The sequence below is a fragment of the Lagopus muta genome, chromosome 1 (assembly GCF_023343835.1).
Source record: "Lagopus muta isolate bLagMut1 chromosome 1, bLagMut1 primary, whole genome shotgun sequence".
NCBI classification, from domain to species: Eukaryota; Metazoa; Chordata; class Aves; order Galliformes; family Phasianidae; genus Lagopus; species Lagopus muta.
Window position 1 is genome coordinate 55,219,814 of NC_064433.1, and position 22,718 is coordinate 55,242,531.

Sequence of the window (22,718 nt, forward strand, 5' to 3'; positions counted from 1 at the left end):
CTTCTGAACACAACTCCTGAGCAGCCCTGCTTTGCTATCTATCGGCTGGATCTGAAGCCCTTCTGGAAACACAGAAGATGTTTGTTCTCCTTAAAGTTGAATTCCCTCTTCAACCAAGAGAGACTGCTGAATTCTTCAATCAAGAATCCCACAGTCAGATATTGCAGTACCTCAGAGACATGAAACAATCCAGAACGTTGGCGCTTTACTCACTTAAATCTATCCTGATACAGACGCTCATCTTCTCAGTTTTCCATCCATGAAACCTATACTGAGGTCTCTCTCAGAGGGATTGCTGAATCACAACTCACGATGAATATTTCTGAAAATCTTAAAATTTAGCTTTGTTAGAAATCTCTGGAGGGGACACAAATCACACTGATATTTTAAGAGTTGGAAGAAGGCCCTTGCAGTCCTGGTCACCATTTCCCCTCTATGTCCCTCATGCTAGTATGTAACCTTCCTCTTTAGTTCAGTTCCTTTAGCTGTTCCTTCCTCTTCCCAGAGTAGCTATATTTCAACTTTTTCCCACATTTCAAACCACGTGCCTCCATGACCTCTTACAGCTCTACTAAGAGGCTGTTTACATAAAAGCTCTTTTGAGTTTTTGAATGAGAAACCACAAATATACATACACAGATTACATCAGATTTATTGCTACTGAATAAAGTAAAAGAATACTTTGAGTTACAGGTTCAAAACTGCCAATAGTTCCCATCCAAGAGCATTCATAGGATGCTACCACAACAGGATCTTGTGATCATACCAATTACCCATCTCCTCTGAAGTCCACTGTCTTATCATCCTTCCCATACCTTTTCATTCCCAACAATTATCACTATTAGCTAAAAGGAACCATTCTTTCTAAGAAGTCTACTTCTAAGAAAGCAGACTTGTCATCACAAACATGTGGTTACGGTCCCATGCCCTCCTAATCCCAACATATATCTCAGTTCAGCTCCTTACTCCAGCCTCAAGTTTCTGAAACATGCTTGGCCTCAACCTGCAACAATCTTCTTGCACTTCATCTGGATGGGCAGCTAGCTTCTTTTCCTTTACAAAGAACAAACACCAAACCAATATAACTGTTTTTCCCTTTTCCCTGTTTATTGCTTCCTTAGTAAACTGCCCCTCACAACCCCACAGGTTTCTGCAGAGCCATTGATGAAGCTGGTAAGGAAAGAAACTACCAAAGAAATGGATATGGACAACCTCCTTTACGTTAAATGGCCCCTATGTGAAAATTCTGTCTTCTATGTGAAGATCGCTGTCAACTTGCACTGTTGCTTCAGCCATAGAAAATGCATGTAAAGTAGATAAATAGAATTTTTTAAAAATTGTCAACAGTTTATTCAACAGCCCATGAAAAGAGAGAATAATGAGATAGACACTGACCATCATTTTCTCAAACTCATTCACTATTCCTGTGAAAGTGAAATAAATACATTTCCAGGTTCAAATTGGAAAACACTTTCACCTCTTTCTGCTGGTTATCAGCAGTTGGCACTCTGTGAGCTCATGGAACAGTAAACTTTGTTTTTGACAAAGAATAAAAGCAAAGAACAAACCTAGAGAGATAACAGATAGGGAGAGTATCTAAAGGATTCAAATTCAAAGGGGAACTGATAAAAGACAATGTATCAATAATATGTCAATATTATATATTAAAATAGCTTTCAGGCAGCTTCATTAAATATCATATAAAATCCCATATAGCAAGACAAGGAAGTCAAAAGCATTAGTTACCGGTGAGCCAGAAACGAGGATAAAACACACCCAAAATTGATGAAGGTTGATGGACAAGCAAAATGAAATGAAGAAGAATACAAACAGGAGGGGAACCAACTCTTTGAAATGGTTGATAACTGCAGGACAAGGGGAAATGGTTTTAAGCTGAGAGAGGGGAGATTTAGGCTGGATGTCAGGGGGAAATTCTTGAGAGAATGATGAGGTGCTGGAACAGGCTGCCAAAGAGGTTGTGGGTGCCCCGTGGTGTTCAAGGCCAGATTGGATGGGGCCCTGGGCAGCCTGGTCTAGTATTGAATGGGGAGGTTGGTGGCCCTGCCTGTGGCAGGGGGGTTGGAGATTCATGATCCTTGAGGTCCCTTCCAATCCTGGTCATTCTGTGATTCTGTGATTCTTTCTTTTAATGAAGGAAGTAGTGTTTAAGGAGGCAAGAGGAGGGGGAATGCAGATTTACTTTTCCATGCTCTGAGGAAGCTCTGCCTGTCAAAACCACCCATTGATTTAACTTTCCATTTAAGCAGGAGCACAGCCAGGCTTGCAGGAAACTCACTGTCTGAAAGACATGGAGTGACAGGTCTGTGCCCCTTGGAACACAAGAGGACGCAGAATTGGCTCCCCCAGTACAGGTCTGCCAAGAGGAGTTGCTGATATGCACCCTTGGGGCTCAGGGAGAGCAGAGCTCAATGCCATTTGGTGCAGCAAGGACAGAGTGTTAAGCACCTCATATTCCTCGTGCAGTCAGTAGATGGAGGCAGGAGATCCCAGAAGTTAGTTCACAGCACCCAAAACTAGACTGTGATGTGCCTGCACATTGCCAAAATAAACAAATCACCTGCCTCAAGACAAAGAGCAGATCAGAAGCTAAACCCAACATCCGAGTCCAGGAGAACTAAAGGATTCACAGAGAGAGAGAGAAGATTCCCAGACAGAAACTGCCTAGCACAGAGACCAGAGCAACTCCCCTCTCCTGCCTGTACAACCAAGCCCAACCCAGAGTCCATTCCAGTCCTCCAGGAAAAGAAAGCAGAAATGAGACTGCTTAAGGGCTGAGGTTAACTCCTGTCACCAGCAGCACTTGTGCACATTAGCCAACTTCACAGTTCACGGGCTATGGTCCATTGGATGCTACAGCTGCAAGTGATGCCAGAAGATAAAAATATGCTTGTTTCAGGAAAGGAAGCTAACTTACTCTTGTAGGTCTACCTTAGCCTACAATTAACACTATAATCTCCACACACTAAAATCCAATTGTGCTTAAGGGATAGGGAATGAAAACGTTTAGGAAAAACAAAGACCATGAGAAGCAAGTAGGCTGGAGACTGAATCCTTCACAGAGTTTTTGGGGTAATGCACTTCTAAAAAACAAAAACAAAAAACCTACAACCAACAGGCACTTGAGGGCCTTCAAACAAACACTGCTGGACACACAATCTGAATTTTAAAAAACTTAAACATAAGAGGGCTCTTGATCCTGTAGCGAAGGGCAAGCAAATAAAACCAAAGTTGCCCAGACTGAAGCCTGAAGCTGCAAATGCAGTGATAGAAAAATGTTTTACCTCTCTCTCTAAAAAAAAAAAACCAGAGAACTCTGTTTACTTAACAGAAGCATAATCAGGGCAGTGAGCAAACTTCATTCTGGATGATCAAATCTACCTTGTTTTCAGAGGAAGAAAGCATTTAGTCATTTGTGGTATGGCACTTCTCCAAACTGTAATTCAGCAGTTTATTCTGCTCCTTCTCAGGCTCACCTAGAGATGCTTGATTTAGCTGAAAGGGGAGGCCGTGTACTGCACAGCTGTGGGATCAAATTATGTTTGATGCGTTAGTGGGAATTCCAGATTTGCTTGATGTAAAGCTGCGTGACAAAGACTATTGGAATCTGTAAGCTTTTTCTGTCATCAACAGCAGTTTGTTCATGTTTCCTGTTGAGTCAGATCCTTCTAGCTTCCATAATGGGCCATTTGAATAAAGGGGAGCAGAACGACTTCCAGTGACATAATGGCCATTTCAGGAAAAAATAGCTGGGATTAATAGAACAGTAAAAAAAGAAAAAAAAAAAAGCAACTAAACAACTTCCCTGCTTTCTGCTCCTGTGATCCTGATGCAGGAATAAACTCAGAAACTACCAGGTTGTAATATGGAAAAACCCTGCTCCTTTTCAGGCTCACCTAGAGATGGTCAATTTAGCTGAAAGAGAAGGAACCACAGAATTATAGCCTAAACCTGAAGTCAGCCACCGCTGTGGGAGGGATGTGCAAGATGAAAAGAGTTCAGCAGGCAGAGCTCAGTGGAAATGCAGCCAGAGCCCAGCTGCAGCCAGGAGCACCAGCCCTGGAGCATTCCCTGTCTGTGCAGTCGTGCTTCCTGCCAGCAGGTGAAAAGCTTGCTTAAACTTCTGAGGATTGAGATGCCTCTGTGATCTCCTCAGCTCAATGAACCTGACAGGAGAGCAGAGCAATTCACCATTAGGGATGGATGCTGGAGCTCCGTACCCAGCCTTGGGTTTCTAGATACAGAGGACCTTTGATGGTTGTACTGAGAGCTGAAATAGCTTGGGCATACATGTTCATAACTGGCACTTCTTTCAGAAAGGATCTTATATGGGATCTTCCCAGAAGCCTTATCTGCATGTTTTAGAGAGAATAATCTGCTCACCCTATATCTGCACTCAATTCATAAGCATAGAGCTCCAGTGATCAAGCATCTTTTCAAATACTGAAATGTTTAAGAAGAAGAAATTGTGTGAGATCTTGTTCCAGGTGGCATCTTGTTTAAAAAAAAAAAAAAGTATTTGATCTCAGTTTTGCATAACTCAAGTCCCAAAAGTAGCAATTTTTTGCAAAATCAGAGCAAAGTTTTTGTTTGGGACAGGCATTCATAAGCTTTCTCTTTCATACTGCTTCCCAAAACCACAGATGTGAAGCAATGCCAAAAAAGCAATAGTATTGTAGTCACCAGTATCAAAAAACCTCTATCCTGAAATTAACTTAGAAAGAGGTCTGCTACAGACATCTTATCTACTAATGAACTCTTAACACATTGTCCCCATGTATAAGCAACCCCTGCATCTAAGTGCATGCAAACATCTGAGCATAAGGAAAGGAATTAAAAAAAAAATAGACTTCATTTTCTTTTGTGGTCATCAGAGACAGCAAATACTCTGTGTCAGAAATGATATGTTATGCAATGCATGAACAGTGCCTTGATCCAGGGAAACCCAAATTTCTCATTCTGTCTACATATTTCTGTAACATAAGTGATCATAGCACTGAATTAATGTAAAAATGACATCTTTATGAACAATTTAGCTTTTCAGAAACAGACAAGGACATTACCAGTATATATTTTGCTATGCTTGAAAGCATGTAATTAAACATGGATCTCACAAACATAAACAAACACCTCCCATCCAACCTCCAAGTTTTGAAAAAAAAAAACAGGTTTGTTTAGACAAGGGGTTGATAATCTAGTTTGAACACAGGTATCTGAATGCTGTGACAGCTTCTTCATAATGCTAAGTTTATGGTACATTAAACTTTAAAGCAAAATAAACTCCTGCTTTCATTTTATCAAATATCTTCCCAGGCAGCAAAAAGAGACAAAGCGATGTTTGCAGCTACAACCAAGCACGGGATACCCTGCTCAGGAGATCTTTGAAATGAAAATGAACAATATGTTGTAAAGATACACTTTTCAGTCGAGAATATCACTGGGATTTGTAAATGTTAACCTCATTCCTCCCTTAAGTGTTTGTTTTTATTTCATGCCCGGAAAAGAACCCTGAGTTTCACAGAGATTAAGCAAACAGAGACAGCAGCCCCTGGAATTGAGGAAGAAAGTGCTCTTAGAAGAAACTGCTCTGATAATCAGCTTGGCTAGTAGAAATCACAGAGGGTGGAAGCAACACAGACATGAGATTTTTTATTTTTTTTAAAGAGTGCTCAGTGTTGTACCTCTGATATGTACTTGCCATATAGTGTTGGCTTTTTTTATTGTCACTAAAGCAGTATTTTCACTGTCTATCACAATAATAAGGAGGTAGCAGCAGCCATTGAAGAATCCATGGTATGAGGTCCAGGGGAAGAGACTTGGACCTACTGATAGCAAGTGCTAAAGATGGGGAAGGAGCAGACAAGTAAATCCCATAGGAGTAGAAGTGAGCAGGCAGACCTGAGCAGCTTATATTAATAGAAGACAGAAAAAAAGCAGCTTCAGGTTTGTTCACCCCATTCCAAATCTGAAGAGACTGTGTACCCAAGAGATACTCTGTACTCTCAACATTAGATGAGCTGACTTGAATCTGATATAGGAAGAGGCTTTTTAAGGTCATGTGGAGGATAAACAGAGATTATAGGCTCTGAATTAAGGTTGACAAGACACATTATCAGCATCATCCTCATATTACATTAATAAAAACATAAGAGAAATCAGGTGTGCTGTTAGACAGTGTTCTACACATAATTACTGGCGTTCCTGATTGTACTGTAAGAGGCAGCCTAAATAATGGCCAAGTCATCCAAGTTTCCTCTTAGGACCTGTATCTGTTTATTTTTAAGCAGCTCCTACCTTTCCCAACCAACCCCTACTTCTCTCCCCATTTCATATGACCTCACCTTATCCAGAAATGTGAAGAAATTGGTCTTATCACAATTTAGCAAGATACCACCTGTCAGCTGAACTGTGATAAATCACAGCTGGCCTTACAATGCACACACTAACAGCTACAGAGGCTTAGCTGATGGGCAGCAACTCAGGGGCGGCATTTAAACCTCCAAGTAACGCCATTCACAAAATTCTTGCTAAGGAAATAGCTCAATAACACAGCAGTTGACATTACCATGTTACAATTCTAGTGTACGTTAGGTCTATCATCTCTTTTTTCAACCTACAACTGCATTTTGTTTAGCCTGTAAGCCTTTTAAAGCAAAAGAAAAGTGGACAAACTGCCTAGTCTTTGTATTCACAGAATAGTTGACACGCTACAATCCTGATCAAACAGAAGCTACCAGCATCCCAAAACTTACAACAGCAAATATTAATACTTCCCTTCTCCTATGACTGCCATCCTGAAAAGTTACAACATTGGCAGAATAAAAAAGCCTCCCCCAGAAAAGAGGTATTCAGAGGTTATTAAAAAATGAGAGTAAGGCTTAGAATGGAAACATCAAAAAAACTTGAGTAGTTATTACCTTATTAATACTCCCATCACAGATCAAATCTGTGCTTTCTAACTCCTAGAAGAACCACACAACTCCGCATGCAAAATGGTTGTAATAAAAAAAAAAAGACATTCTCTAGAATTAGGGACCAGCATTTTATTAGCAATCTTTTATGTACTCTTTAAGTAATTCCTTGAATCCACAGTCTCAACTGTGAATGAAGTAGGCTGCGAGCATGAGTTGTTTTTCACTCATTCACTTAAATGGAGCTTTGATATGGGAAAAAAAAAACCTTTTATAAAAAATAAACTGTCTGAAAGTCTGAAAAATAAACACCATTCATGTAGATGTGCTTCAAGACTTATGTCTTCACTCACTGCATTTTACTGAAATAAATGGATCCAAATAGCTTAGTCAACTAAGCAAGCTCACCAATAGCTGGTGTACATTGCCCAACATGTTTAATTGCAAGTTTCAGAAACAGCACCAGCTCCTCCTTGGAAGAGTGACCTAAAGGCAGCTGTATTTAATAAACTACCCTAAAATCAACTTGCATCTGCAGATCAATAGGATCAGTGACAGGTTAGGGCATAAAACACTTCCCTTCATAAAACTCCAGTTTCCTTTACACAGCACCTTCACAGGGTTCATCTTCAGCCAGGAAAAGAGAAACAAGGAATGGTGTATCCCTACTCTAGGGCAATTTCCCACCTCACCCCTAATTAGACTTTATGAAGCTTGTATGACAGTTGACTTCTCATGGCTAGGAGCCTGGTACAAGCTTGCATTTAGTCTGCCTTTAGATCCAAGTTTATTTATAGAATCATAGAATTGTTGAGTTGGAAAGGACCCTTAAAGGCCACCCAGACCAACTCCCTTGCAGTGAGCAGGGACATCCACAGCTAGATCAGGTTCTGTAGAGCCCGCTCCAGCCTGACCTTGCATGGATGTTTGCAAGGACGGGGCATCCATCACCTCCATCAGAGCAATCTGTTTCATTTATGTTGAGACAGAATTCAGCACAGAGCTTCCATGCCTTCCTTTCTACAGGAGGACCTTATAAGAGTCTTTCTTAAAATGAAGCACAAAGCAAGGCTCTGGAGAAGCATGGATCAGAACACAGTACATTTGTACAGAGCACTTCTCTGCCTTCACAGCCCTCAGCACACCTTGACATTTAAAGCATGGAAGCACCAGGCTCTTCTAGCCATCTCACAGGCTGCCAGAGTTCACCAGACCTTGTGCTGTATTTCTGAACCATGGCTCTCCCCCTGGCCTCTCTCCTCCTATTTGAGCTTATGCAGATCTATGGGTCAGCAGCTAAACAGCATGGATTTACCAAAAGATCTAGTGTTGCCACTGTTTTTCCAACTAAAATTCAAAGGCAGTGGGACTTGGACCTTTGTGATGATTTGTGCAGATCTCAGGAAGAAAACTGGCTTGCTCACCTACCTGAGATGGCAATGCACATCAAAGAGGGAATTGATTTGGCTCTTCTCAGTCTCTCTAGACTCTCCCTTGATATGGAAGAGGAGCAAAGTTTGATAGGATTAAAGAATCAAGAAATGTGTACAGAAGCGATCCATCATTTACACTACTAGAACAATTGTGCTGAAATCATGATGTCATCATTATTCTTTTCTAGATCAGTTTGGGATTTTCTTCTGAAGTTCTTCTTCTTTCACTGTTTCTGAAACTATTTCTTGAATTCACATAGGAATGAGAAAACACGTGACTAAAAAGCAGGGTTTGAGGTATCTAGTGAAAAGAGTCAGAACAGCATTCCCAGATCAGCTACTTTAATTTCCAAAACAGATTATCTGGACTGGGTTGTGTTAGGTACTTCTTCCCTTCATCTCAGCATAGCTCATTGTTATGCCTACTGCACTTAACATTAGAATTGCTGTTATTCTGGTTTGTGTCCATTACTCAGTGTGGAAAGAACAAGAGAAGAAATTCAAGCAACAGTCAAAGTGTCTGTAAATTTAAACCAAGAAACCTGGCAAAGGTCAAGTGCGCAACATAGTGCAAAGAAGGGTCCAACAACACCCTGTGACAAGAACTCAGTTTCTTTGTGATCAGCATCAGTGTTCCTGCAGCCTAGAGAAATTAATAAGAAACCAACAGTAATTAAGTCCTCAATTTTTATGACAATTTCAGTGAGCATTTGTTGGTAAAGCACTCAAAAGAAAGTCTTGCAAGGACAGAACTCTGTAAAAAGCAATGTGAGTTTCGTAAGTTTGTATTTCAACCTCCACACCCAAACCAGCATGCCCTTTGCACCCCTTCCAGCCAGCCATCTTCCAGTTGCACTTTAAAAATAGGAAGTCTCTGTAGATGTTGGGAGAACTTCAGCAGGCCCCTTTTGCCTTTACCACTTACCAGTACAGAAGAACCACGAATACCGCCAGTAAAGCCAGGGTGACTGTTGTACTGTTCACTTCTGCAGAGACAAATGCCAGGAGATCAGAGAGCTCCATTTTCCTCCAGCACAGTGCCGGCCTTCAGTGGTGCAAGCATGCACACAAGGGAAAGTCTCCTCAAGAGCTGATAAACCTCCCACAGCTATTTGAATGACATCTGCAACAAAAACAGGAACCAAGAGAGCAAAAATACATCGAGTCAAGTATGAACTGCAAACCTTTCCTGTTCTTATGGACTGCACACTCAGAGAGAGAACTTGAAGGTTTACCAAATGGTAGGATGTAGAAATTCCCCCTCCCCTTTTGCTGACTGTCATGTCAGTAAATATTTACATATCAACTGCTTAAGACATCAGTGCGGTCAAATGGGTTTCTAGACAACAAGTGTGGGAGACTGGGGAAAATGTGGGAAAAAGGAGGGAAGGAGAGCCTGACTCTGGTACAGATCATGGAGGAAGAATACATGACCACCCATCATCCGTGTCTTAGCATGCAAACAGCGGTGTTCTGTGAAGTAATAAAACCAGAGCATTTCTGCAACAGAAAACTTCACTGGCACTGATCTCCAAACTGGTTATACTTTAAACACAGTAGAGTTGAAATTACCTAAGCTAAAAGGAGGAATTAGGGGAAAACTCTTCTAATGCGACTACTAGAAGACATACATAGAAAGAGAAACTAATGAGCAGAAAAAAACAACTGTAGCACCTGGGTAAGTTAGAGTTGCTTGCACCAGTCACTGCATAGGTAGCACCGTTAGGTTGGACCATCTCAGGTCCACAGGTATCACAGCAAATTTTCCAGGCTCAATGCAGTGCCTCCTCTGGAGGTACTATTTGCCACAGCATCAGTATGTAACCAGAGAATCTCTGGTACTGGGGTTAACATTAATAGAAGCATGTGCTCCTTTGTGTTTCTGCACCGTGGCACAGTCAAGCTGTCACACAACCTGAACACAGTCTGACTGCACTTCAGGAAATGAGTTGCCTGAGCACGTGAATTCCTCAGCTCTCTTCCACAGTTTTCTCTCTGCAAAACTTAATCCTATTTCAAAAATTTGATCTGGTCCAGTGAGAAAGATAAACCAGAAAGTAAGCCTTGAAACATGTCTGTATGAGGAGACCATTAACCTGTTACATACAAAGTTGCTAAACACCAGTATCAAAAAATATTGCAGATTACAACATGAGCAGCTGCAACGTACAGGTAAACACTTGCCCGTGATAAAATTCCCAGAAACTATGCGGTATCGTTTGTAACTTACGAAACTACAAATACACATATATGCACAGCAGCCTTCTCATAATGTACTGAAAGTTAAGGGAACTAAAACTAACCATAAAACTCAGTGAGAAAGAGGCAGTCTGCAACGTTTGATTCTCACAACACACCAGATGAAGAGTTGTTTCTTCTCATACAACCTCAAGATAATAGCTTAGATTTAATGCGCGAGGCTCCTCCAATATCACTGTATTACATTTCCTGCTCTTACCAGAGAAGTTAATAATATAGGTATCAAAAAAGTAAAGTCTCTAACACAATGGAGTTTAATTTTAAGAAGATTTGGCTCTACTCTAACTGAATCACTGCTATTTTTGTTCTCCGTGCTTCACAACTGCATTAATTCCCTTCCAGCCTCAGATCCTTGCAGAATAAGTAAAAGGTGTTAACCAGCTCATTGGCTCCACAGGACAGCACAGTAGATCACAGAAAACTTTTCTTATTGTATTAATGTTGCTATTGCTGTTCAGGGTCAACAGTAGCTCTGCTAGCTTGCAGCTGCCAAGTTCTCCAAGAACAATTGCAACGAAACACAAGACCAGTGATGTAAGGAATTAGCGGGCACAAGCCAACCCCACTTTAAGGAAGAAAATAATTAAAACAAAAAATATTTTTAAAATATGAGTATGTATTAAATACTTTTTAAAAAGAAACAAAACAAAACCTACCACAAATATAGAAAGTAAAAAAAATAATATTCCTGTTTCAATGTGCATTAATTCTCTTGGCTTTTTAATTAAAGGTCACATGGTACAAAGGAACATGGTTAAGTGGGCAACACTGGTGGGAGGTGGAAGGTTGGGCTAGATGATCTTAAAAGTCTTTTCCAACCTTTATGATTCTATGATTCTGTGATTTATCTGCATGTGGAGTATTAATACCTTCCTGTTCAAGACAGTGGCACAAGTTCTATTAAGTTCAGCAAACACAGAGTCAAATACAGATCTTGCTTATTTTTTAAGAAGTACACTGGAGCCTTTTCCCAGTCACACTGGGAGGTAGTTGGGATGAACAGTTCTTAAACACACACATTATAATAGAAAATAGGCTCTCACATCAGCATCCAATTTGGAAGAGAACACATAATTAAGCTCCCAACAACAACAACCATCATTTTCTGCTGTTGATGTTGGAGTTTTATTTTTGCTTTGGTTTTTAATCCTCAGCACCTGTTTCTTACTAGAGGATTTTAACTTGGCACCTCCAGCCACTAAAAAGAGCAGCAGGCAGCATTATTTCCAAAACTCACCTGGAACACACTTAAGTGCTGTCCCAGAGTTTAGTACTTCAGCTTTATGAAGAGTCAGAGAAATCCATCACACTTTGTGGGGCAGGGGAAAGGAATCAGGAGGGATGCAGACAGCAACAAAAACAAATTATTCTTCAGCCTTGCTTTCAGCATCCTTTCTTTACTAACAGGCCATTTACATGAGAAAAAACATTCTTAATAGCTAATTAATAGCAGACATATTTATCACCAATCTCTCTGTTGTTTATATGGAGATACGTTGCTCAGGCTGATTATAAGGACATGTAAGAACTATGGAGACAGATACGAAGTCCTCACTAATCACCTGATGAAGGAAGACAGAGAGAAGCTGAAGCAGCAGAGGCCTTTTCCTGTTCATCTCTTATAAGTCAGCAGCGTTAACTGTGCTTGCCTTCACAAGGCATCTCCCAAGACAGCATCTATCGAAGTTCACAGTTCCTCAATGAGGTGCCATCCAAGCTCTTCCCTCCCGCAGCAATGAAAAGCCACAGATCTCCACTTCATCCAACACAAATTTACACTCAGGATATCCACCTCATCCCTCCTCCCTTAGCGTTGACATTGCTGCAGACTTGGAGGTCCCAGCAAAAGCCAGATCTACAAGACAGAAGTAGTACTGAACTTTAGCATATATGCATGTTTGCAGCAGGAAATATTAAAAAGGGAAGTACATTACTACACTACATTCAGAGTATAAGCAGTTGAAGTGTTCCTCAACTAAAACAGAAAAAAAGGCTATCCGGGTTTTCCAGGAAATGTTCATACATTGAATTCCTGTCTGCTCTAATTCCAAGATTTTTTTTTTTTTGTAAATGCTCCTGCAAAACAATGTGTTTCAACTTCAAAATTAATACAGGTGTGGCAGTGAGCCTCAGCAATGCCAGACATAAACAAGTATCTCTCAGACATGAAATACAGAGCTTATTAAAAAGCAGGGTTAAAGACATTCTCAGTAGACCTAAATCACATTAAGGATTTTGACCAGTCTTCAAAGCATACTGAATGGAAAATGTACTCTCATGTATTTCAGAGGCTAATGACTAACCAGCCTGACTAACCAAGAACTCTTGTTAATGACCAAAATCAACTTCTCTCATGCTATGCTACCTCATACATTTTAGGTCTATAATAATCTAATTAAGGCCGAGCCATATCAACTTCACCATAGATGAAGGAAGTCTAGAGAGGTGTTAAGTTTTAATTTTATAGCAGTTCCTCTCTATAGAAATTTGTAGCACAGTCTTTAGATCAAGGAAATTGTGTTATACAGGCAGCTTAGCCACAAATTACTGCAAATGAAATACCACAGAACAGCTTAAAAAACATGAGATTAATCGGAGACTAGTTTACATGTAAGCTTTAACAAAGCCCATGTACAAAACTGTGTATGTATATAACATTAATTTATCTTAAAGACAAAAACCTTTCCAAAGCAAAAATGAATTATTAACATCTTTAAAGTAGATCAATCAAAAAGATCAAAGGCACAGTTCTCAGAAGCTTTTTTTTTTTCTTTTAATATATATGTTTAAAACAACTTTAATAGCCAAAGTCCTGGGAATATTAATGTATTACAGCAGAGGGATTTACAGCTGCCTTCTATGACTCCATTATTACTATCCCTGTGTAAGGAGATTGGCCAAGCAGATTAATCAGGTGGTCTTAACCCCCTGCACGATAAGCTACAACAAACTACTCCAAAGATAGACCACTGAGGCATCAGAGCCCAGATCAAAAGATCCTGCTCTGAATTCCAAACGTCCAGGAGCACTGAAAGGACACCATGGACTCGTGGAATATTCTTGAACCACCTTGAATAAAATCACTCCAATGAACTGGATCTCCAAAGGGCGTACACTGCAACCGTGAAACCACATTGAGGAAGCTGCTTTCATGAGACTTCCTACTGAGAAACAAAGATATATTTTTATACTTAAATTGTTTCCCTAAGTCAGAACCTGGCTATATTAACATAACTGCTTCTCAGAAGAGGGGCACCTAGCCTAAAATTCCAGGAAGGCTGAAATGCAAACTTGCACTTCACCTACAGAATTAATCTTAGACAACTAAAAATTTTGGTACTTCAAAATCAATCAATATCACAGGGGCTAAAAAACCTCATTATGCTAACCAAATGTAGTGCTACTGCACTAAGTCCCCTCTAAAGCAACAAGCTGTGAGATATCCTACTTATTTCAAAGAACTCCACTTAGAAATAGCACAGATTTTGTGGTCAAAAGGAACATCAGTTTCTTCCTCTTGCTGTGAGGCTCAGAATGAGTTTCTAAAATAAAGTTACCTTTGCTAATAGTGACATTAAGGTCTTGAAGCCCCAGTGAAATTCCAGAGAAAGCAGAAATTAATGCAACATCTGCTGCCCAAGGCCAGGCATTTCTAAGCAAATTGGCATTATTAAATAATCAGTAACTTGTTTATATTTCTATAGCTTGCTTTAGAAACATTGATTGATTCAAGCAACCCTATAATTTCATTGTGCTATAAAGTTGACTGGAGATAAGTAAGGATTTATGTTCACGAATCAATAGTTCCACGTTGATAGCAAAAGCCAAAGAACCCTGCCTACACAAGCCTTCTAGTAGCACAAAGCCACATTAATGTTTGTCTTAGTAACGATATCGCGATAAGAAACAGTAAATTATAATTCACTGTATGAAGTTCAATTTGTAAATGCCAAGAAAAAAACATCTAACGTTCTCTGACTGAAAATTTACTTTAGATGGCAAACTCAAGGCTTGAATTCTCCAAGCTGTGTCTGAGTGCTGAGCCACAGATCAAAAGAACTGTGAAAATTTTTACAGAAGCACCGTGTTCTATAACTTAATTAACTAAATAGTTCTTATCAACTTCTCTTTCACTTACCAGTCCATGGAATCAACACCAACACATACAAAGATCAGTCCTTTCCTGTGCTTTGCAAATGGAAAGATACAGAACATTGGCTTTCTCCAATTAACAGAAAAATTTTGAGAGCTCAACATGCTCCATAGCTACTACATTCCCCACCTTACCTCACCAGCTTGCACTTCAATAATTTTATTATGGAATCCTTTCAGTAGGATACAGAAAGATTTCTTAAGAGAAAAAAGAGGCAGCAACTTCAGAAACAGCGAGCCTCAACATTGCACTGCTCTGAGCAATGGCTCCTGAACTTCCAGCTGGACAAATCTTGACCACTGAGTCCTTTGAGTCATCCGAATGAAAGAAAATGGATTAGAGACACAAACAGGAGGGACAAGGGGAAGAACAGCAGCCAAGAAGAGGTAGGGCTGAGTGCATTGTCCTAGAGTTGCTGTGAGTGGATATGATGGACTGAATTCCCAGGTATGAACTTCATTCGGATTCCTGGGAAGATGTTGTAGGTTGGAGATCTTCAGTGAAGCTACTCACAATAATAAAGACCTATCAGTGCTCTCAGGCAACTGACAGACTGGTTACTAAGGCCTGAAACAGGTGAAAAGATAATGACAGACACAAAAGAACAGGGTATGTGAAAGAGAAAATTTACTGAAACGGTGCATTTATCAATACCTTGTTGGAATTCAAAATAACAAAAAGGAAAAGACACCAAAAGTCTCAGAAATTGTAAATTCAGATGAGGAAATGAAACGTTCTTCTGGCCAGGTCTCCCGCTGTTTTTTTTTTCAGATAGCATGTGGTTCCAGAAGAAGCTGCACAGATATCACAGGATCATAGACCAAGAGAATCATAGGGGTTGGAAGGGATCACTAAAGATCATTGAGTCCAAACTCCTACAAAAGTATGTTTCCCAAGATAGGTTCCACAGAAGAAGAGTCCAAGTGGGTTTTAAATACCTCCAGAGATAGAGACTCAACAACAACTCAGAGCAGCCTATTTCAGTGCTCTGTTCACAGGAATGAATGAACAGAGAATGTTCCCACAGATTATGATAGCCTTCAAGCTGACTAGGAATGGTACAATCAGGTCCCAGCTGGGAACTGCAGACGGTATCAGATCTGCCTGTATGCCTTACCTCTCTAACTGTTGAACATCGGAGTGACTGGATGCAAATAACACTCTGTTGTGAATAAGAAAGCAAAATGAAAGAGAAAAAGAATGTACAATGAATTAGACAATACAGACATAAAGAACAGGATGGACATTACAATTCCAGCATTAACACCATCTAGTCTCAGTACAGAAGGAAGGTAAACCATCAAGTAGAAAGCAAAAAGAATGGTCAAAATCAAGCAAGTCAGACCAATTCTATTGCCATTATAATGATTTTGAAACTTCAAGAAGCCCAGAAGCTACTAGTTTATATCCTCATGTTGAAAGGAGATACAGCTGCAAATAGACTCAACATGGCAGTTCAAAGTAATCACTAAGGATGACCCCAGCTCTTCAGCAGTTCTCTACCAGCATCCACAGAGCCTTACTTTTAAGGTGCAATACTCCATCATGGTACAGAGGAAGCTCTTCTGGACAACACTGAGTGCATGGTTTCTGGGATTCTGCTCAAGCTCCTTTTTGAGACAGGCAGGGGAGGCTGGTACCCTGTTGACTCTCTTGCCTTTGGAAATATTTACCATGTTCCCCAATGTAAACATTGCAAAATACCTATAATTGCAGGGTGAACAATCTTGTCAGACACTTTCAGATGGCTGTAAGAACACAAAATTCAGGGTGCACTGAAACACAGAGAGCCATAGCGACAAGACCTAAGCGTTTCTACGCTGTGGGCCGATCACAGAGGCAATACAAAGTACATTGAAAGCCTTATCTGAACATCCGCCCCATTCAGGGGATATTCTCTATCTAAATTCATGCATCACATGATGAAAAATTCTTGGTAGATCGTGCCCAGTATTCCCAAAGGCCTTCTTACCCACGTGAAAGAGCACAAATAACTAACATGCAAACTGTAGCCTCTTAAATGCTACAGAAGTTGTATGAAACAAACCTATGGCTTTGCTCTAGTTCAGCCTTTTGTAGCCTCCAATTCATCATTTTTTTCCCTGCAGTCCTTTCTGCTGGCCCCTTGTGCACTAATTCACAAATCAGAATTCCCTTCAGCTCCCTCCCACTCATTCTCAGCAAATATGTTACAACATACACAGGCATGCATAACAGGTGAGGGGGCAAAAAAACCAGAAGAAGTGAATAACAAACTTACACAATAACAAAACCAACATTTCCATATCTGAGCTCTTACTGCAAATCTTGGCTTACTTTTTTTTTTTTTTTTTTCCAAAGTGCTAGTTCTTCATTTGTACAATTGTGACAAATACAGGTTTTACTGGGGGCAAAGAGGGTCAAGACCTCACAGCAAGAAAAACGATTTTCCAAAGCTATGAAACTCAAAAGGACCAGGGCCAAAATCCTAATTAAGCTATTTTAATTGCTCAATTAAAAAAAAAAAAAGCATGTTTTTCCTGCAGTCTCATGAATCTGAGAGTGAATTTGTGATTTCTGAATGCCTGAGGTTAGAAGTACTTCCAAAAGGCCATGAACCCACTAAGCTGACCCGTTAGCCACAGGAAAAGAGGTTAAGTGGAAGACTAAGTAAGGTGGCATGTGAGCTGAAACAGCAAGAACTTAGACTCAACAAGATTTCAGCCCTGCTGATGCTCACGTTAACCTGTTCTCTCAGACTGATACATAGATGAGATCCAAGCCTAACACTCACAGTGAGTGCGGCCTTCTACCTCTTTCCTATCTTCTGCTGCCAACTGGCAGATGAGCCCAACTCTAAACTGTGACTGGGTTAATGAAGAAATAGGTAACCTTCTCAGTTTCACTGGAAAAAAAAAAATCGTATGGAAAACAACTTTCAGCCATCATGCTTTGTCTTGTTACTGGCTGCTGATCAAAGCTTGGGTTCGATTTGGAAAACCATGGCCCTGTGACAATCTGAGAGGAGTGCTTTGTACTCACCACAGAACCTAACAAAGTCTTCAAGCTCCTGAGCGCCTTGGGTGTTGTTTTTTTTAAAAACAATTCTTAGAAGTTTCTTTCTACTCCAAACATGCTGCTGCTTTCCTTACCTTCACACAGCTAAGGACAACAAGCTCAAGCAAGAGATTGCAGTGGTAAATCTGCTTTAGTTTGAGCACGGCCAGCACCCCTGGCACTACCCACAGTTAACTTCAGCTCTTCTCCTCATTATCTGAAGTGTTCTTTCCAACCCAGAACACCACCACTCACCAGCACTGACACCTTAACCTGCTCTCACAGTTACATTCTCAAAGCAACCCAGCTGGCACAGTGTGAGCTAGTAGGTACCAGCAAAAACTTCTAGATGCTAGCTCAGAGAGGCAGATCCCTTAGACACATACCAACAACTACGGCCCTGTCCCAGGTATGCTGGAATTTCTGTATATGAACACTATGGAGATACATACCTTTTCTAGAGAAGAAATCCCACAGAGGTCCCCCAGTGTATCAGGCATTGCCTCAAAAGCCCTGGCTTTGCCTGTGGTAGCTCAGGCTACAACAGCAACCATGCAATAGATCTGGACTAATTGAGACAACCTGGGGGTGAAGGGATGTTATGATGAACTCTAATTTATTTCCCTTACCCTAGCAAGCAAAGTGACACATGAATGCAAGATGCCAGATGGAGTAAGCTGGCTGGAAATGGAGAAATGCCTAGGGTTTCAGGAGGGACCTAGATTTATGCAAGACTTGAAGCCAGGGGCAGAAATGGCAGAGACAGACAGGACTAAGACCTCCCCATGCATTTGATGAGGTATAAAATCTACTGATCATCTCTGCCCCGTCTTCATAGTACCATAGAATTGTTAAAGTTGGAAGAGAATCTTAAGGGTCTTCTTGTCCAACTCACCTGCAATGAACAGGCACACTCACAGCTAGATCAGGGTGCTCAGAGACCCATTCAGCCCAACCTTGCTTGGATGTCTGCAAGGACCTCTGAGCAACTACCTCTGTGCAACCTGTTCCAGTGCCTCAACACATTTAGCTGTAAAAAACTTCTTATGTCCAATCTAAATCTCTCCTCTTTTAGTTTGAAGCCACTTCCCCTTGTCCTATCATAACAGACCCTGCAAAAGAGTCTGTCCCCTTGCTTCACACAGCCCCCCTCTTAGATAGTGAAAGGCCACTTTCAGGTCTACCTGGAACCTTCTCTTCTCCAAGCTGAACAGCCCCAGCTCTCTCAGCCTGTCCTTATAGACAGGCGCTCCAACTCTTGCACTACTTTTGTGGCCTTCCTCTGGACACGCTCCAACAGATCCATCTCTCTCCTGTACTTAGGACTCCATGTCTGGACATAGCTATGTCATTAGTGAAGGTAGCCACGCAGGACCTACCTTTGTTTTCCACTGGCCAAGTCTGCAAAGCAGCTCAGCAAACCCATAGAGGCAGACACTCCAGGGGCCTTGCACGTGCACATGGAGCTCTCACATGGGTTGCCACCAGGAATGATGCAGCTGTGAGCCTGGTGCAGGCAAAGGCACTCTGTCCTTGTATCTGAGTGGAGAACTCCAAGGGTAAAATATTGTTCTTCTCTTAGTAAATGTAACTCCAATTAACCTTATTGGACTATTGTGGGTACACTGAGAAGATTACACTCTTTAATGTGCAGTTACAGTTGTATTGTAAATGCAACATTACATGTTTTCTATTATGGTTCAAGACCACTATGCTCTTCAAGACTGTTATAAACCTCAGAAAACAGGGGTTTATAATGGAAACACTGAAACACTCACTCTAAAAGCCCCGGCAGAAAGGAAATATAGCTATAAATTCAGCTTCTGTTTTCTAGCATACACATTGACAAGGTATGAATAATATGTATTGTTACAGTTAGAACAGACAGATGAACACATTGCTCAGGGTAACCTTTGTTGCAAAAGTGGAGGCTGGAAAAGGGTCTAAGTGAAAAGAGCAACCTTTTGTCTTGTCTTTAACAGGGTTACTACAATTGCAATAATGACAAAAACAGAAATTTAGTAGCCTGCGCACTGAGGCTGATTTCTGATTGCACTACAGCTGGATTCTGAATGCACTGTTCTTTAAAAGGGTGGGTGACATTTTGGTAGCCCCCCACACCCATTCAGCCTCTCTATTTTGAAAATAATTGACAGTTTGGATACTGTTCAAATGACATGGCAGATCAACTCACCAGCTATTGCAAATCTAGCAATTACTGAACTTGATAATGTAAAAAGGCACTGATCTGCTTGGCAAGAGAAAGATGGGCAGGTAACAGCACTATTGCTGGGGCTGTCATATTTGGGAATTTCTTCAGATATTAAAGCAACTGCAGCAGCGGGTCAATATGATAGCATTAGCCACCTCATGCTGTTTGATTTCTGATGTGTAACACGAATGGAAAACAAAACCACTCTTAGGGAGGTAGACTGATGTCAGGTGAAACAGGGAAATCCGTGCCCATGTTAGATGCAGCAGGGGCATACTTGATATCAGCATGCAAGGAAATGCTCCAAACACAGACAAGTTGTCAGCAAATACAGTCCCTGTTGTTTTTTTTTAACTAGTGCTGCTCATGCATGGGAAAAAGGTACTTGAATGCATAGGGGGTACTTTCAGTTTCAGTGCCACTTCCCCAGAAGGTTATTTTCTATTATATATGCATTAGAAATGTCTGACACTATAATCACTGGGAACATAGGATGCACCAGAAGCCTGTGAGAAGCAGCCAATATGCCCTCCCCATCACAGCAGTGTGAGTTTGGAGCTTCTTACCAATCCTGCTGCTGACAGTGCAGCATCCCCATCTGAGATGCACAACCCCTCCTGGTGGGTATGCATTCAGGAGCACTATCCTTAGCATTCTTACATTCGTTTGCTTCATACAGGACATCTGCTTGTCATCTTTGTGCCACCTTCTAGCATCAGTGCCCATGGTTGTGCAAGCCCAGCCCACATCTGTACCTCCATGCTGACCTCGGAGCAGGAAGGGAACAGCCTCGCTGTCCAGACCTGTTCTGCACTTGGCAGCCTTTGCAGTGATTAACGGCAAAGCTTCTTTATTACCATTAAAAGGGCAACACAGCTCTTGGCAGAACTGGGAACTGCCTCTTGCATTGTGAGCCCTTCCCTAACACTAACTCCTGTCTTTGCTTCCACATCCTTTCATTTAAATAGGGTCTGGCACCAGCAGCCTTAGCTAAAAAAATCCACGTTGTTCCTGCAGTATATGCAGTCTTCAGCATCACCGTTAAACTATTTGTAGAAAGGAATACAGCTGTGTCATTCAGCCCAGCACCCACACATGTGACGTGTATTCAGCCCTGGGAGGCCAACAGAACATCCCTGCGCCAAGGATTTCCCAAAGCTCTCTGAGAATTTTGCTCTCAGGCGTAAGGACCAGCAGCAAGGCAGGAGGAGCTCCCAGGGCAGCCACCAGGATCCATGAACATACAAAGCTGCTTCTCCTCCTTGAACTCTCCTGATGGCAGCATGCAGCCAAAGCATTTCCAGTGTTTCCAGTGCTGGTCATGGGGATCGGTGCAGCCTGGGAATTGCAGCTGCCTATGGCTCTGCCACTGTGCAACAGCAGCAGCAGAGACATTGAGACAAGGAAGTGTACGCAGGAAGAAGCTGCTGCAGATGCTTACGCTAAATTTATGTTTGGCTATTTCTTTCTACTGAGACCTAGAAAGTCGAGTTAAAATGAAGAGGGGAAAAAAAAAAAATAAGCAAACAAAAAGGAATTATAAAAGCAAGCTTAAAGAGAGCAAGAAGTTGGACGTCATAAGACCCTTATTCACTAGAGAAAGATCTCCAGTCCCTACAGAGAGTGGGGTTTCCTCCCTGCATCTTTCCAAGACTGAATGAATATTTATTCCCACTAACCTCCCAGCACAGCCAAGCAGCCGCTCTTCTGACCGCAGCTGCAGGGAGAATGGCATCCCTGTGCCACTGCTGCCACGTGCTCGCGCTGCAAAGGCTGCTGTGAGCCAACCCCAAGCAAGATGGGTTGCACAGAAGCAAAAGGGCAATGACTGCCGGCCCGCAGCAAGATGCCAGGACGGTTGGTAGGGCAGGGGGATCTGCAGTCCCCCTCCTCCAACTCCACAGCAAACGCCGGGAGATCCTTACCTGGCTATTTCTCTCATGCTTCTCCCACCGGTTCCTGGTTTGGCTGCCAGCAGGCAGCTGCACTGCAACACCCCGCAGGGAGCGGTGCACAATGCGGTCGCCCTGCCTCTCACGGCACACACAGGTACCTGGGGAGCTGCCCCCGGCGCGGCAGCCGGGCAGGGCCCCCGCGGGACTACATCTCCCAGAAGGCCTTGCGCCTCCCGGCCCTTGCGGCCCCCGCTGTCCCTCGCCGCGCACTATGGGGGTTGTAGTGCCACGTCCTCCGCTGCCGTCCTCCGTGTCCTTGCCGTGAAAGGGCTTTGCGTGGCTGCGTAGTGGAAGGAAACAGGCACCCTGACATCGACTGAATACGTATTTTAATATATATGTGTGTGTACACATACAAAAGCAAGAGACAATATGTATTTTTGCCTACAGTAAGGGGAAAATGGGAAGTGTGGGTACTTGCAATGCTCTTTTTGATTCCGGAGGTGGTTATTTCACTGGGAGGGGAAGGTGGCTGGAGGGGGGAAGGGGGAGGATTAAGGAGGAGGGGGGATGAAAAAGGGATGACAAGCAGCTATTGCCAAATAACTTCATAAAATCAGATTGGAGAAACTCAAATGTTTCCATGCACTAATTTGTTAATGACTGGCCTCAAGCCTTAAAACGTGCCTGTACTTAACTGTATCCTCCACTGAAGTGAATGCAATTGAATCTCATACTCCAGTTGTTCCAGAAACTAGAGGCCTCTAGAAATTATAAGCACGGCTTAGTAATGGTGAGATT

At 41.8% G+C, this 22,718-nt stretch overlaps 1 protein-coding gene across 7 annotated transcripts in view; it reads right to left on the minus strand.

Annotated features, from left to right (window-relative positions):
- TBXAS1 (thromboxane A synthase 1) overlaps positions 1-22,180 on the minus strand; it is a 243,959-nt gene extending 221,779 nt beyond the window's left edge. The window contains exons 1-4 of one of the 7 annotated variants that reach the window (XM_048960650.1): positions 21,948-22,129; positions 12,184-12,476; positions 11,859-11,930; positions 9,288-9,485 (exon numbers count right to left, since the gene is read on the minus strand). In XM_048960650.1, the coding sequence (XP_048816607.1) occupies positions 9,288-9,385 (98 nt within the window). In that variant the 5' untranslated portion in view covers positions 9,386-9,485; positions 11,859-11,930; positions 12,184-12,476; positions 21,948-22,129. Of the gene's footprint in view, positions 1-9,287; positions 9,486-11,858; positions 12,126-12,183; positions 12,477-21,701; positions 21,769-21,947 lie in introns of those variants that run through there. The other 6 variants (XM_048960579.1, XM_048960590.1, XM_048960600.1 and 3 more) reach the window with 6 other exon arrangements.
- Between the last annotated feature and the right edge of the window lie 538 nt (positions 22,181-22,718).